Source organism: Echeneis naucrates, chromosome 5, assembly GCF_900963305.1.
Source record: "Echeneis naucrates chromosome 5, fEcheNa1.1, whole genome shotgun sequence".
In the NCBI taxonomy this organism is placed as follows: Eukaryota; Metazoa; Chordata; class Actinopteri; order Carangiformes; family Echeneidae; genus Echeneis; species Echeneis naucrates.
The window spans coordinates 3121771-3135932 of NC_042515.1; the positions used below are offsets into that span (position 1 = coordinate 3121771).

A 14162-nucleotide genomic window follows, 5' to 3' on the forward strand; every position below is an offset into this window, starting at 1 on the left:
AATAATAATCAATATCACAGGGCAAGATATTATACTGTCTGAAAAGAGGACAAAAAGCTATCTTGTAGTAAAGTCTGACAATATTTTTTTTATTCTGTCATCATATAATTGCTTCCTTTTCATTTTTGAAGCAATATTAATTTACTATTTTACTGCTTTGACATCTGTAATACACCAAAATATGTAAACATACATATTCAAATTCATACGTTACATTTTTGCTGCTGTAGGAAAAGGTAAAGTTTTAGTGGCCATTTGTAATATTGTAAATCTACTAGTATATAGACTAATTTTTGTTATAATTTAAGTTTCAACTTAAGTCTATTGCATGACATTTCTCCCTTAAAATCATTCATCAGAGTAACTAAAATAGTAAATTAAAATGAGAATTACATAATAAATCAGGCATGAAAATTATCTTTGTGGCAAAATTACAAATATTCAACTTAATCAACTTAAGCCCAGCAACATGTTCTGACTAATGGCCCTTAAACACTCACCCGAGATAATTTGGCACTACATCATTTAATGAACTGAAATTTAGTATGCACTTCTTTAAAATGCACTTCTATCCATTCAACTAGATCCTCCATCTTGATGTGATATGTCAAAATACAATTAAAGTAACGTAAGGCTGCAACCTACAATTATATTGATTGTGCCTTATTGTGTCCAGGATTTTATAATTATGGGGAAAGCCGCCATTACTGTCTGCATAATTAGCCAACTCTATTATATAATACTCTGATTGCTTTCGCCTCCTGATCATTAATAAAAACTACAAAACAAAACAAAAAACTCTCTCGATTTATCATTTATCAAACTTTAAGCCAAGTAGGTCTTCCGCACTGTCGTAATAGATAGATACTTTATTTATCCCAGACTGGGAAATTGCACTTGTTTTTATATGCACTAATTATAATAACAATTCAATACTTTTTATTTGCGAAAGACTCCTATGAACTTCATGCATTAACCTCTAAAATGAAAATAATTGCAGTTATTTTTCTCCTTTTTGTTTCCTCCTCCGCTGCAGCCTGTTTGAGACGCTGTGAGCGGTGAGCGGAGTTGGAGCCACTCGGGCCGTGAACGCACCACGCCTGTCTGCTCTCTCGTTACAGTATGGCGGCCGGGACTCGCGGAGGAGGACAACTTCTTCTAGATTCCTTCCAGAAAAGCGGAGCGAGGCGACGGCTCTAGTTGAAAACAACCCCCGTCGCGGGAAACGCCACCCGGGGGCTGAGATAGACGACGACAGCTCGGCAGCCGGCTTGTTCCGAGCCGTTTTTTTTTTTTTATCACCCCCCCCCCGCTCCCGGATGATAATCGGGCTGGTGTGATGCGTGAGGAGCCGCAGTCGAGAAACTCCCCTGATTTTTTCCGCGTCCGTTCCTGCCCTGACTGTCAGTTAGCCGGCTAGCCGCTCGTTAGCTCACCGCCCCCCCCTCCTTCCCCAGCACACACACACACACACACTTCTCTCCCTCCCTCCCTCCTCCTCGATGCTAACAGTCGCCTGCAGGGCTCCGTAGTATCCAAACTACGGGCTAGCTTGTCGCTTTTAATCGCCCCCCGGAGACAGGGATGGCATTTCGCCACCACTCGGTAAGCGAACTGGTTGAGAAGGGCGGAGAGAAAACAATCGGGGACTCGGACGATAAGTTTGTCAGCACTCATTAGCCTAGCCTAGCTTAGCTTAGCTTAGCCTAGCCTAGCCTGCTGGTACTACGCCAGAAAACGTTGGCCGACAGTTAGCGCTTGTGCCACTAGCGGGCTAGCCAATTAGCATTTTTAGTTGCACAAGAGGACCAGCTAATCCCCAGTTCATCCCGACAGTGTGTTTTAAAGCCTCGGCACTAACTAAACCAGCCGAGGAGGAGGCGGACAGAGCAGCTCAGCTGAGGCACGTTAAAGTCACCGCTAATATATGAACAACTCGGTGGTGTTTTGGGTGTCTTGCTAAGGTGTCGTTAGCGATCCTAAAGGTGTTCTCTGGAGGGAGTGGTAACGTTAAGGTAGCTATCCAGGATTCCCTGTATCAGGGCAACAAGGTCACTCAGATTATGACAGGCTATAAATGACGAAAAGATTATAGACGACACATCACGGCACGCCAGACGTGTGCGTGTGTCTGTGAGAGAGCCGGCTGTTGTGAGGCATATTTGGGGTGTGTGCGCCTGTTAGCTCGCTCCAAGACCTCTCTGAGCTGGAGAGCGCGCAATTATTTGCAGATAGGACTTCAGTCATAGTTTCCTGCAATGACCAGGCTTTCGATCAATAGTCACAATTGTTGATGTGAGCTGCTGTTATCTTGTGGGGGCTGAAGATCAAGTCTGTGGTGGCTGACTGGCTTCCTTTGCCGACTTCAGTCCTGGGAGAGTTTGATGGACGTGGAAGGCTGTTTGCCAGACTGTCAGTGCTATACTCAGTCATGTATGTCTTGACACATGGCACCTTGGTCTTCACATGCCTGCTGTCAGATATAGGTGTCGTTATGTAGCTTTGGTGGACAGTCAGTGAAGGGGAATGTCTTGTCTTTTTTATACCTGTTGGTTTGTTTTTTATTTTCATTTTTTTCAAACGCAGAAGAGTCTTGCCGAGACCAAGTGCGAAAGCAGTACAGCCCGGGCTGTGTACAGTGGACAATGTTTATTAGTTAGTGCCTAAAAAGCTGCAAGGACTAACAATTTTGCCTACATACAGGCCAATGATATTGTAGGTTTTTCATTGGGGATCGCAATAGAAGCCCGCCACTCTGGATCAAGAAAACGCGTCCCTCGTGTCCGGTTGGAGTAATACTCTCAAGCCAAAATCAATGCCTTCAGCACTGGCTGTGTTCGCCTGCCGACCCAACTCGCATCCATTCCAGGAGCGACATGTTTACCTGGATGAGCCAGTCAAGATCGGCAGGTCAGTGGCACGATGTCGCCCTGCCCAGAACAATGCCACCTTTGACTGCAAGGTGCTGTCCAGGAATCATGCCTTGGTTTGGTTTGACCACAAGACTGGCAAGGTAAGAGAAGTTAATGACAATCTGATCTTGAATACTATACTTTACCCACCTGATTGACTTTCTTCCAGATTTTCAGATGAATAGGCTGGAAATCTACCTACATGTTCCTGTAGATCTGTGTACTGTTACCAGTGCTGTCACAAACACACACGATATATTACACAACAACATTCTGGAAGAAGTTGTTCTCTTGAGTGTGAACTTTGTAGATCCAGTTTGTTTAAGGTTGCATTGACATAATGCATGTGTTGCGTTAACTGTCAAAACTCTGGAGCGTTTCTTTCTGCAAGCATATTCAACACTGTACTTGGAAAGTAGCACGTAATCCCAGTTGAGGACAGGAAATGTTTGTAAAACTCAAGGGACTATGGGTAGAAAGGCACAGATGCTTCTCCTCAAGCTAGGAAAGCTGAAAAGCAGCAGAACCCAGTAAAGTCTGGATCATTCATGGCTTTATGTTGCACCCTCTGCCAGATTATCTATCCTGCATGCAGAACAAATGCTGTGCAATTAAAATGCTGGATGTAATCAGTATGACTTCTGTTGACAAAATCTATCTGAATGAAATACAACAAATGCCCTCTTCAAATCTCTGCTGGGGCGAATCGGAACTTTCTATACCTGTTTTGTCGTTTCAAATTTACTTGATCTTGTTTCAGACACAAGGTCTTATTTTGTTATTTGTACTTCCTCATTAAATTTTACAAATATTTTGAAAACAAAGATGTTATTTTGGGTTCACTAAAGCCAAAACCTTCAACACAACAATTCAAAGCACAACAAATAGAAAAAAGCCAAATTCCTGTGAGAATAGCTGTCACCACTAGTGCCTTCCTTTTTTAATACTCTCTGACCTGTTGAAATATTTAAATAATTTCCATCAATAGCATGTTGAAGAGAGAACTGAATGTGAAACAAGCTGTGGATCTAATTTCTCCGACAGGTTAAACTGAGCCCTGACCTAAAGAAAACTCAATGCACATGTCCATTAATGAATTCCCTGAGTTGAGTCTCGGCCTAAGTCTTAATCCATGTCAGTTTTTTTCCACAGGTCTGAGATCTGAAGCAGACAGATCAGATCTTTGTGTTGTAGCATCTGTTGTTGTGTGCCTGCAGTTTTTTTCCGTAGAACAGGTTGAACAAGATGAGACAGCTATGGGATTACCCAGCTATGTGGCATTCAGGGACTTTGAAATACTCAGTGTGTGTTTGCAAGTTTGTGTGTGTGCACACAGTGGAAGCTATTTATAACGACACCAGTAGCGTCATCCTTTCCTCCTCTTCAGGGATAAATGGACACACGCTCATGGATTGTCCAACATGCACACCAATGTACACCAATTTATTGGCATTTGTGATTTACAGACGTTTTGCAATAGGCTGAAGGAAGGATCAATTGGCCTTGTCACTGATTTATCACCTGAAGTTTTATGGCTCAGAAAAAGGCTGTGCTGGTATTTAGATGAGCTGATTAACACAATAGGGAACCTGGTCTATAGGAACCTGTTCAGTGACTGGCTCTAAATAATTTCCAGGGCTGAAGTAGCCTGATATGATAAGGCAGGCTTGACCGGTATAGTTTGAATCCCAATTGGCACGCTATTTAGGTCTGCAAGATTCATTCTTAAGCGAAACCCAAATGATACTAGCAACATGGGCTTATCATGTTGATGGTGACTTAGTGGTGTGAATTGGCATTTTTGAATTTGGCTTGTTGGCAGATGGAGAGATGAGTCAAAAATTTGTAATTATTATTATTATTTTTTTTTAATTGATTCAAATTCAGTAACATCTGGAAATTCTTACAGAATTTAAAGTGTACAGAATTTGTAATTTTCAGTTTTTTCTTTGGTGGAAATGAATTGTTTAACCCACATATGCTTGTTAGAATTCCTAAGACTATTTTTTGTTTGTTGTGCAAGGGAGCATTGACAAATACAACACAATATTTTGTTGACTACACAAAGGGCTTTTTAGACCACTGTTTAGTATGGTTCAGCTTTTGTTTACATTTCATTTTCACAATGAATTTACAACCCAGATTTAATGTGGCTAGTATTTGTGTTCAGTGGATAACATGGTTAGTGCAAATAACAAAGCACAAATGCAAAATACACTTCATTCAAGTCATGGGAATTACAGATTCAGTGTTAAAAGATAATGTCTCAGTGTTTGCTCTTTGTCTCACTAAACCACACACACACAGGAATTAAGCACATAGACCTGGGTTGCTTAACCAATACCTCATAACTGTAGGTTCCTCTTGCAGTAAGATCTTTGTCACACAAGTCTGCAGTTTAAATTTGTTTGTCCAAACCAGCCAATAGTTTCACAGCAATATGGTTTCAAAACAGTTTGATGCAGGTTTGTTGATTTCAGTAGAATATCACTCAGGAATCTTCAGTAGTATAAGGTATTGCTTCGTAATCTCTTATCAAATGCTACTGACATTGTCACGGATGACTTTGCTGCTCAGAAAGTGTGCCCCTCCATTTTGACTGCAGGACATAAACGAGCAGAGGAGAGAAACTGGTGTGACTTGTTGCACCCTGTGATTAATGAGCCAATAAGTCGACTCAGTGATCCAGCAGATTGCTTCATTATTGATCTGTATCATGCTGTACACCAGAACACTGTCTTACTGTAAGACTGGAGGAGACTACATGGACTCACACAGGCACTGACAGCAGATCTTTCTTAAGATTACTTAAACATGTTCATTTCTCTGACTCCACTGGAGCTGCTGGAAAAGTCACAACACGATGACATCATAGCCTTAACATTGGGTCAGATTTGTTGTTTTGCAGCCAGACTGAAATGTGATTAAGGACTGAGACCTGTAACACTGGTAGATGTTATCACATGCTGTTACCATCTGATGTCATGGCTTCCTGCTAGGACTGTTGCCTTGACACTGACTACTGTGAAGGAGGGATGAACTAATTGATATAACCACAGCTGTTTGGATGAATATCTAAAGGGCTCTTTGAGAGAAAATAATTGTGTTGTTATTTAAGCAGCAGCCAGCACAGGAAGGTCAGACCAGACCCAGCTGTTGTTCTCCTAACCCTGGAGGTTTTGGGATCTCAGTTTGGGAGCACTGAGCTAAAAGAGCTGAGAACCTAGCCTGTCAGACAGCTTGTAGTCAAACATTGGGACCAGACGGGCCGATGAAATGTCTGTGCTTGATTGCTTACTTCCTTAGCACCTTTTGTTATTAAAATGTGATGTCTATGATGATACATTTATATAAATACAATACATATTTTTATTTATCGTTCTCTGTGTTTATCTCAATAGTTACATCTGTGCATAAATGCGTAGCTCAATTTGTTTACATTCCATGAAAACAAGATAAAATCCAAATAACCATCCTGTTGGCTCAACATGTTGCAACTGCTGCCTGGATAACATTTTCAACATGTAGATGTTGAATGCAAAGTACTTCTCCTTCAGTATTGCTGCAAACCCGCACACACACACACACACACACACACACACATCCTGCCTGATCATTATTGAGGATGGGTGTTGAATTTCAGTGCTTTTATGGTTGGAACTGTCAGTAGCACTGACAGAAGACCCACTGTTGCACAGGGTGACAAGTTCTTTCATTAACATGAGCACATGCACACACTGAATCCCACATACACCATCCTGCTGCTGGAAACCCAAACTAGAGCACCAAATGTGTATTAATACACTGCTGAAAATAGTCCCTAACAAATGCACTGTTGCATCCTGTTGGAGCAATTTTTTTTTCTATAAACTGCAGGTCCCAGTTGTTGGGAATTTCCAAAGAGTTCTAAAACATAAAACTACACATTTGTGGCTTACTAGGAAGTATTGAAAAATAAAATTAACACAATGTGGGCCTTTGTCTTTGCATGGATTTGTTGACAGTAATTAAACAGTAGAATGACACCAAACTTGAATTTGATATCACGGAGCTGAAAGATGAGCATTGTAGATATTGTTATTGTTTTCATGGTAAGATGGTAAAAATAGGTGCTTGCTATTTGCATCAGAGATCACTTCCCACTCAGAAGTGCTGTCTAAGAAGTATCCTTGGACTTAGAATAACTACCATTAAACCAACCAGCCTGTCAGTAAGCCACTCAAGAGCTTGTCAGGCAGTTGGTGGTGTGGTCAGGCATATATGTAGCTGCTTAAGCCAGATTTGGGATTCAGTGGAGATCTCTGTAATTCAGCTGTGTCTGTGAGTGTATGCTGAAGCTCAACATCCACCAGTTGACTGGATCAGACCAGGTTTATCCCTCTAGCGAAGTGGACTTAGTTGTAACATGTCAGAACCGTGCCTTCACACGTATGGTACACACAGCTCTTACACTGAATAAGAAAAAGCTAATGGAGTATCATATGATTGTGGCTTTAATGAAGTATGTGCAGATGAGTTTGTTTATATCAGCAGGTTATTCTGTAATTCTCCAGCTTCTTGCATTTCTTTTAGTATGAAGGTAGCAAGTGTTCATTCTGCTGCATCAGCGCTGCTGTGTTGGAGCTAAGTTTGTTTCCCTGCTACTGGCCCACAGTATATGTCTCCATGGACTCCAGGAGAGTGTCATGCAGGAATTAGGAGTTTAGAAGTGAAAAGAATGCAGAGGAAACCTAAACTGTAATCATACTATGGATTTACGATTTCCAAACTTTGTCTGCTTCAAACCTCATGAATAAAAACGGCTGTAAATATCAGTAAGCAAGTAGAAGCACGTGCTGAGCTGAATTCTTGTCATTTTATGTTTAGTGTTTCTCAGTCTTTGATGGGAAGTTATGGACTCCATAAGCTGTTGAAAATTTTTAACCTGTTAAGAAGTATTTTCACCAAAGGAACAAAGGAACAAGTTTCTCGTAAATAAAACTAATGGTCATTTTAAATGTTTGCAAGCTGTGTGAAAGTTCATCAACCTAATGAATATAAAAGGAAGTGGGGAAAGCTGTTGGTGTGACTCAAGCTATGGGGACAGCATATTTAAGTTTTTGTTTTGCAGCTCAATTATGCTATTGTGTTGCTGTTTGTAATATTTAACATGTCAACATGTTGGTTAAGAGCTGACTTAGGGACTGTTAGAACTAGCCTGTAAGACGTCCGGTTTTAAAAATCCATCACGTGTATGCCTGATCCAGCCTCACTGCATTTGTACACTGCTTCAGACTGTCTTATGGTCCCACTGATGCTACCATTTCATCTTTTGAGGAAAAATGTTAATCTAAGTATGATCTATTTTTAACCATTTCTGTTTAAGGTGTGTATTTGACTCAACTGTATCAGAGCTTGTCGGTATGATGGATTCTTTTCTCTGATAAGTCACAATGCAAATCAGCACTGCTTTGTGATTTTATTTTTTTTTAAAGCCCACACTGAACCACTCAACCCCTGCTGTTTAGATATATATGACCATATGCACACTCTGTTCCCTTTACTCAAGCCAATCCACTCTCTATGTTAACAGTTAGCTATATTGCAAATGGCATCACTGTAAACTGTCTATTGGAAGGTGTTGTGTAACTTATGCTGTGTAACCATTTTAGTTTTTATTAGCATTTATTAGTGTCCACAATAGAATGTGTTCTAAAGCAATTCGTTATTAGACTTGAGAGTTAGTCTTGTCACAACAGCAGTTTTAAGGACGTTTCATCATATAGAAGTGCATGATGAGGTGGAGATCTTGTCACTTTATCTTTTAGGCTATGAGAGTGCACAAACCCACAGTAGATGAATCAATAGATCATTTTAGGCCTCAGGTTTGGCTAGATATACTCTGAAATAAGATCTACCTCTACTGTTGAACTGAGAGCGCCCCCTGACAGTCACTGGCAGTGAGCACAAAATCACTGAAAACGGATGGAAAAGCTTGTAGTTGCATGACCAGAATAGTGAATCTCTGAATAAATGCATTATACATGAAAGCACCAATCAATAAAATCTGTTTTGACGATTCTCAACCGTCCCAACCTGCCATGCAAAACACACACATCTTCACTGATTCATCCTCACAGCTGTGGTAACACTGCTGGAATACAAAGGCTGCATTTAAAGAATCACCTTTTTTTTAATAGATCTCCACTCACCGGCCGCTAGTTGGGTAGTTTTTGTGATAAAGAAAGAACTAAATAAGTTGGTCAACCGTGCTGCTGGCTGAGAGCAGTGCTGACAGCAGAGCAGAGCTGTTGTCTGGTGTCACTAGTCCACGGCATGGTAATGACCAGAGTCTGAATACCGACACGGCACAGGAACGCCGTAACACAAACTGGACACAGCTCTATAACTCTCTTTATATCTGAGTGTGTGTGTGTGTGTGTGTGAGAGAGAGAGAGAAGGAGTAAGACACTGCTGGCAGGAAACCCACCCTGGCAGACAAAGCTCAGTCATTGTGCATGATTGTATTCAGCGATAGCAACATTGCCTCAGACACGCACAGTGGAACATTGGAAGTGAAATTGATTACGGTTGTGAAACTACCACTTATAACCAATTTTCATCTTTGTTGTACATGTGTTGTTCAGTTAAATGTTCTGTTTCCTCTAACTTACCTTCAGGTCAACAGCGGAATATGCTTCACTTCTGACATTAGTGACGCTCATTACTCCATCCATCGCAGAATCAAAGGCAAAAAATTAGTCCTGGTCTCGGTCAGTTTGACGTATCAGTACTTTTGATTTAACAAGGTATTCATTGTGTTTTAAAGGTCAGCCTTTTCCTTCTGGGTTGGTTACACTTTTCTGAAATCTAGAAATGTTTCTGCCATCATGAAAATTCACAGTGATAAAGGGCGGCCTGCGGAAAAAGACGACCAAATGTGGTCATATGTCTTGTGGCTCAAAACGATGGATCAGCATTGTACTGGGAGAGCAGTTCAGCGTTCAGACAATTTAATAAAATTAGGGTGACTGTTTTATTTTATTTATTTATTTTTTTAATAGAATTAACCAGCCAATAGCAACATGGCATGAAACAGCATCCTGACCAGCTGGCACTATTGGATAGTTTACCACCATAGTGTTGTAGATTGAAGACCCATACTGATCTTTGTTAACCAGCATTGTAAATTGTGTTTCAGTGTTAGCATTGTGCGCTCCATATCCATCAAACCCAATGTTGTACTCAGTTTCATTAGCTCCATGCTGCACAGTGACGTTTGCAGTGAACTTAACTTAATTGCTGAGCTCTCGCAGGCCGCTGGTGCCTATATGGGTGTGTGCGCTTTGTTATGATTCTGACTAAATTTCACAATTTTGTGCCTGATACCTGAACATGCTTGGTCAGGTTTTATAACTTGCTTATTTATGATGCAAGTTCTTAAGAATATTTATTTCAGCACACAGAGGTGTGAAAGTCCCCTCTAATAATTATATCTGTTGCATCACCCTAAATGAGGAATTATGTCGACCTGTTTTTATAGATTTCTGCTTGACCGCTAAACACTGAAATTATCTTGTAAAAACCTTTGTACAAGTGGAAGGCTATATTCTAGAGACGAGTCTTCTGATGAAGTTACATCCAATACAAATGTTCTACATGTTCTATAAAATAGCTACAGTATTTATGAATACATTCACAGTTTTAATTAATTCTTTTTTAACTCTTGCTGCCTAGTAATACTAGGATGAATGAGAAAACTGTTTATGTAAGCTCCTTAGTTTAATAAAAAAAAGCATGATTTTTTGAAGATTATATTTTTGAAGACAACAGATTTGTCTTTTACATTGGTAAAGTAAATATTCAAAAAACTGTCTTAAAAAATATTAAACCTATTCCTCTAGTTTTTACTTCAGCTACTAATCAGCCTTCTGTAAGACCAGTAAAGTGACCCAGCAGAAGATAAGCCACTAAAATCTTACCTACCAAGGATATGCACACTCTGGTGAAGGAATATTGTCACATGCTGCCTGATAAATCCCTCTCTCTGTTTGCCAGTAGCAGCAAACCGCCTCATTTGGAAATGGTGGAAGGAGTCCAGGCTTTAGTCAGCTGGCTCTCTGCACAGACACACAGTGGGATCAATAAACTCTCCAGCTCTCTTGGTGTCTGCAGTCTTTTTCAGACACACTCACTGTAACCTGTAGATGCTCTGCCAGTTTTACATGTTGTCTTCCCGATGTAAAACGACTCCAAGTCAAACTTGAGTAGGATTCTCACATTAAGAAATGGACAGTTTCAATGTGAACTCATCACCGACGTGCTGTACTGTAGAGGGTCTTTCACCAAAAACATTAAACATAACTATCACTGCTTGTATGTTGAAATCATAAAATGCCATGTGAGCACTGCAGCACACTCCAGACTGGCTCCACTGTGTTTGAACTAGATATCCTGATTCAAATCCAACACTTCCTCTATTCTACAGTTTTATCCCCTCAGCTGCTCTCAGTTACAGTGGCTGAGCTGTATGTACAAATTACAGTGTGTACATACAAAATGTTATTGGGGGTTAATTTAATTAAGCTCCAACACAAATTATCGTTAATAAAGAGCAGCATACAAAACATTTGTGTAGCAGCTTCTTGTTAAAATGACATCACCAACTACAGCTCATTTCAGGTATCTCTAATTAATGGTGACTGTGAGTAGCTTGGTGGCAGGCCAAAAAGAAACTTGCCTGTTGTCTAGCTTGTGTGCTACCTGCAAACTGTTTTTGCTTGGTCAAGTAGTTTGTTAGAGAAGAAGCTCCAATCTTGAGCTTTTCTGTTGTCTTCTTCCAGTTGAGCTTTCATTCATGTCACACCAGTAATTATATATTTAATATTTCTGAATCAGATAAATCACATAAATCACACAACTTAGGCTTAGCTATTATTTCAAAGTTAATATATATTAACGGTACAGCTTTTTATATCCAAATATGAGATATTAACTAACTTCCAGCATCTTTTCCAGGGGTACAAGTTCCTTAAGTGCACTTTGATTTGTGTGTTTTGTTTCAACAGCACAGCCAAAGTGCTGTGAAGATTAAACAAATGAATCTAAAGTATCAAACGTAAGCCCTTTTACCATGCACATTTAATTTCATTCTCTGCCTTGCCTTTGCTCATTGTAAACACTGTCAGACTGCTCCATCCTGATTGTTGTTCACACACTGCAAGCAAAACCACCGGACACTCCTACCCAAGACTTGGGGACCACAGCAGGAAAAATTTGGTGGAAACATCAATTTAAATGTTGACATAAAACCTTTTGAAGACTGATTTTCGTTCTTTGCCGTTGTGTTTCTTTCTATAAAGCCCAAAAGTCATGCTGTCCATCAATCTAGTGTTAATGAAACAAATTTTCCACACCAGTCGTGACTAATTCATTCAATAACGCAAAAACTGACTCTCATTCCTATTCCTGTGGTGTGACCAATCCTTTAAAACCAACTCCACAAAGGGCCCCTTTTCAGACGTGTACTGTCAATAATTATTAAAACAAATTTCATGGCTTCTTCTTTGTTTGCTATTTAACTTGCGCATTATCTCTTGAGTATAGATTTAAACTCTTGGACACTTGACACGTAGTTGCTCTTTGTGCTGTAAACACAATTATATTGACATCACATTGCAGTTTTTGCTATCTGTCTCTAATGCAGTTTGCACAAATATTTACAGGATTCCTTAATTTCTGCCATTCTCTATTCTCTTCTGTTGCTGTGGTTTTATTATTAGGGCATCATTGTGAATGTTCAGGCTGTATCAGATTCAAATTTCATGCAACATTTTTTTAAATTGTAGGGAAGATAATTATTGAACTAATGTGAAATATTTACTACCCAAAGAGCAGTTTGTGTGAATAATTAATTATTAGAAAAATGAAATGAAATCTGAATTTTAGTTGTTAGTAGCACATGATCCTTTAAATGGATCTGGTGGATAGAATATACAGATGTGGACCAAGAGAACAGACCATCAACAGAAACATTTTCATTATTGTCACCGTCACTAAGAACATGAATTAGAAATTTGTGCTTAAATAATCGAGCTTTGGCCCAATAAATGGCCATCATTCATTTATTTCAGATCTGTGTGCTTTAAAAGATTTTTTTTTTCTTCTCTCTTGCAGAGTAAATGTAGGACATGAGAAATAATCTGAGGTGGAAATATTTTTAGTCATTGTCAAACTTTCAGCAAAAAAGAGAGAGTCATTCTGAGTGACTTGATAAATACAGGCCTGCTTTCTTATCTCAGCGGACTGCCACTATCTGTTTAATAACAGACATCTGTGTGTGCGCACAACACCAGAAAACTCTCACCAAAAACAACTCGTGTCATGTGTCGACCTGCTGACTGGTTAAGTGGTTGTCTTGCCTGTTGACTTCCCACCGATGGTTTGCACTGTTTTCGAATGCCGGGGGCAAATTAAAATCCAAACAGAATTACGTGGCATCGTTTAGCTGGCACTAATGATGGAGGAGAGAGAGAGAGAGGTGAGACAGAGAGAGGGAGGAGGAGGACAGAGGGATAAATGGATGCAGTGTTTCCCTGAGAAATGTTCTGCTGGTGGGTGGAGATGGAACAGGAATTCTGGTTGTGCTGAAAAATCTGAAGATAAAAACTGGCTTGAAAAGAACATGTAACACTTATGGGACGCTGTAAGGGCTGAAAAGTTACATCTCTGATCAATTATTTTCTATTTTATTTAGTGTTTTAATTCAAGAAGCTTCTAGAGTTGCCTTTGTCTTTTTTTTACTTTTATTTAGTAGTGTTGGTCTTAAAGGTGATGATATATCACACATAAGGAACGCTGTTCTGACGACCGCCTTATGTTTTAATTTTACCGTGACACATTTTTAGCTCAGGTTTTCAGTATTGTTAAATACCTGCTAGCTAGCCTGTACGGTTTTCTTTCCGTTACTGCGCTGCTTGTCAGTCACAGAGTGATACGTGTCTGCGATGTCACTGCTGTTGATTGTACTCATTGTACGTATTAGCCAATCAGGTTGCTTGCTTTGGGCTACCTGTTTTACAATGGAGCTTAAACATGATATTTTTCATACACTCTGAATAAAAGGTGTAAATACACGTGGGAATGGAGATTAATCACTAATGACTGCAGCAGATAAATGCATGAAGGTGAGACTAACTGTGAGCCACTTTGATCAACTCTGTCCTGACTCATTGATCCCTTAGCTGGGAGGGGGAACCATTCTCAATGTAA

At 39.9% G+C, this 14162-nt stretch overlaps 1 protein-coding gene across 8 annotated transcripts in view; it reads left to right on the plus strand.

The window, feature by feature from the left end:
• The first annotated feature begins 1096 nt into the window (after positions 1-1096).
• Positions 1097-14162, plus strand: part of slmapa (sarcolemma associated protein a) — a 44174-nt gene continuing 31108 nt past the window's right edge. For 5 of the 8 annotated variants that reach the window (XM_029501761.1, XM_029501766.1, XM_029501767.1 and 2 more), the window contains exon 1: positions 1097-3013. In XM_029501761.1, coding sequence (XP_029357621.1) covers positions 2816-3013 — 198 coding nt within the window. In that variant the 5' untranslated portion in view covers positions 1097-2815. The remainder of the gene's footprint in view (positions 3014-14162) is intronic. The other 3 variants (XM_029501763.1, XM_029501765.1, XM_029501762.1) reach the window with 2 other exon arrangements.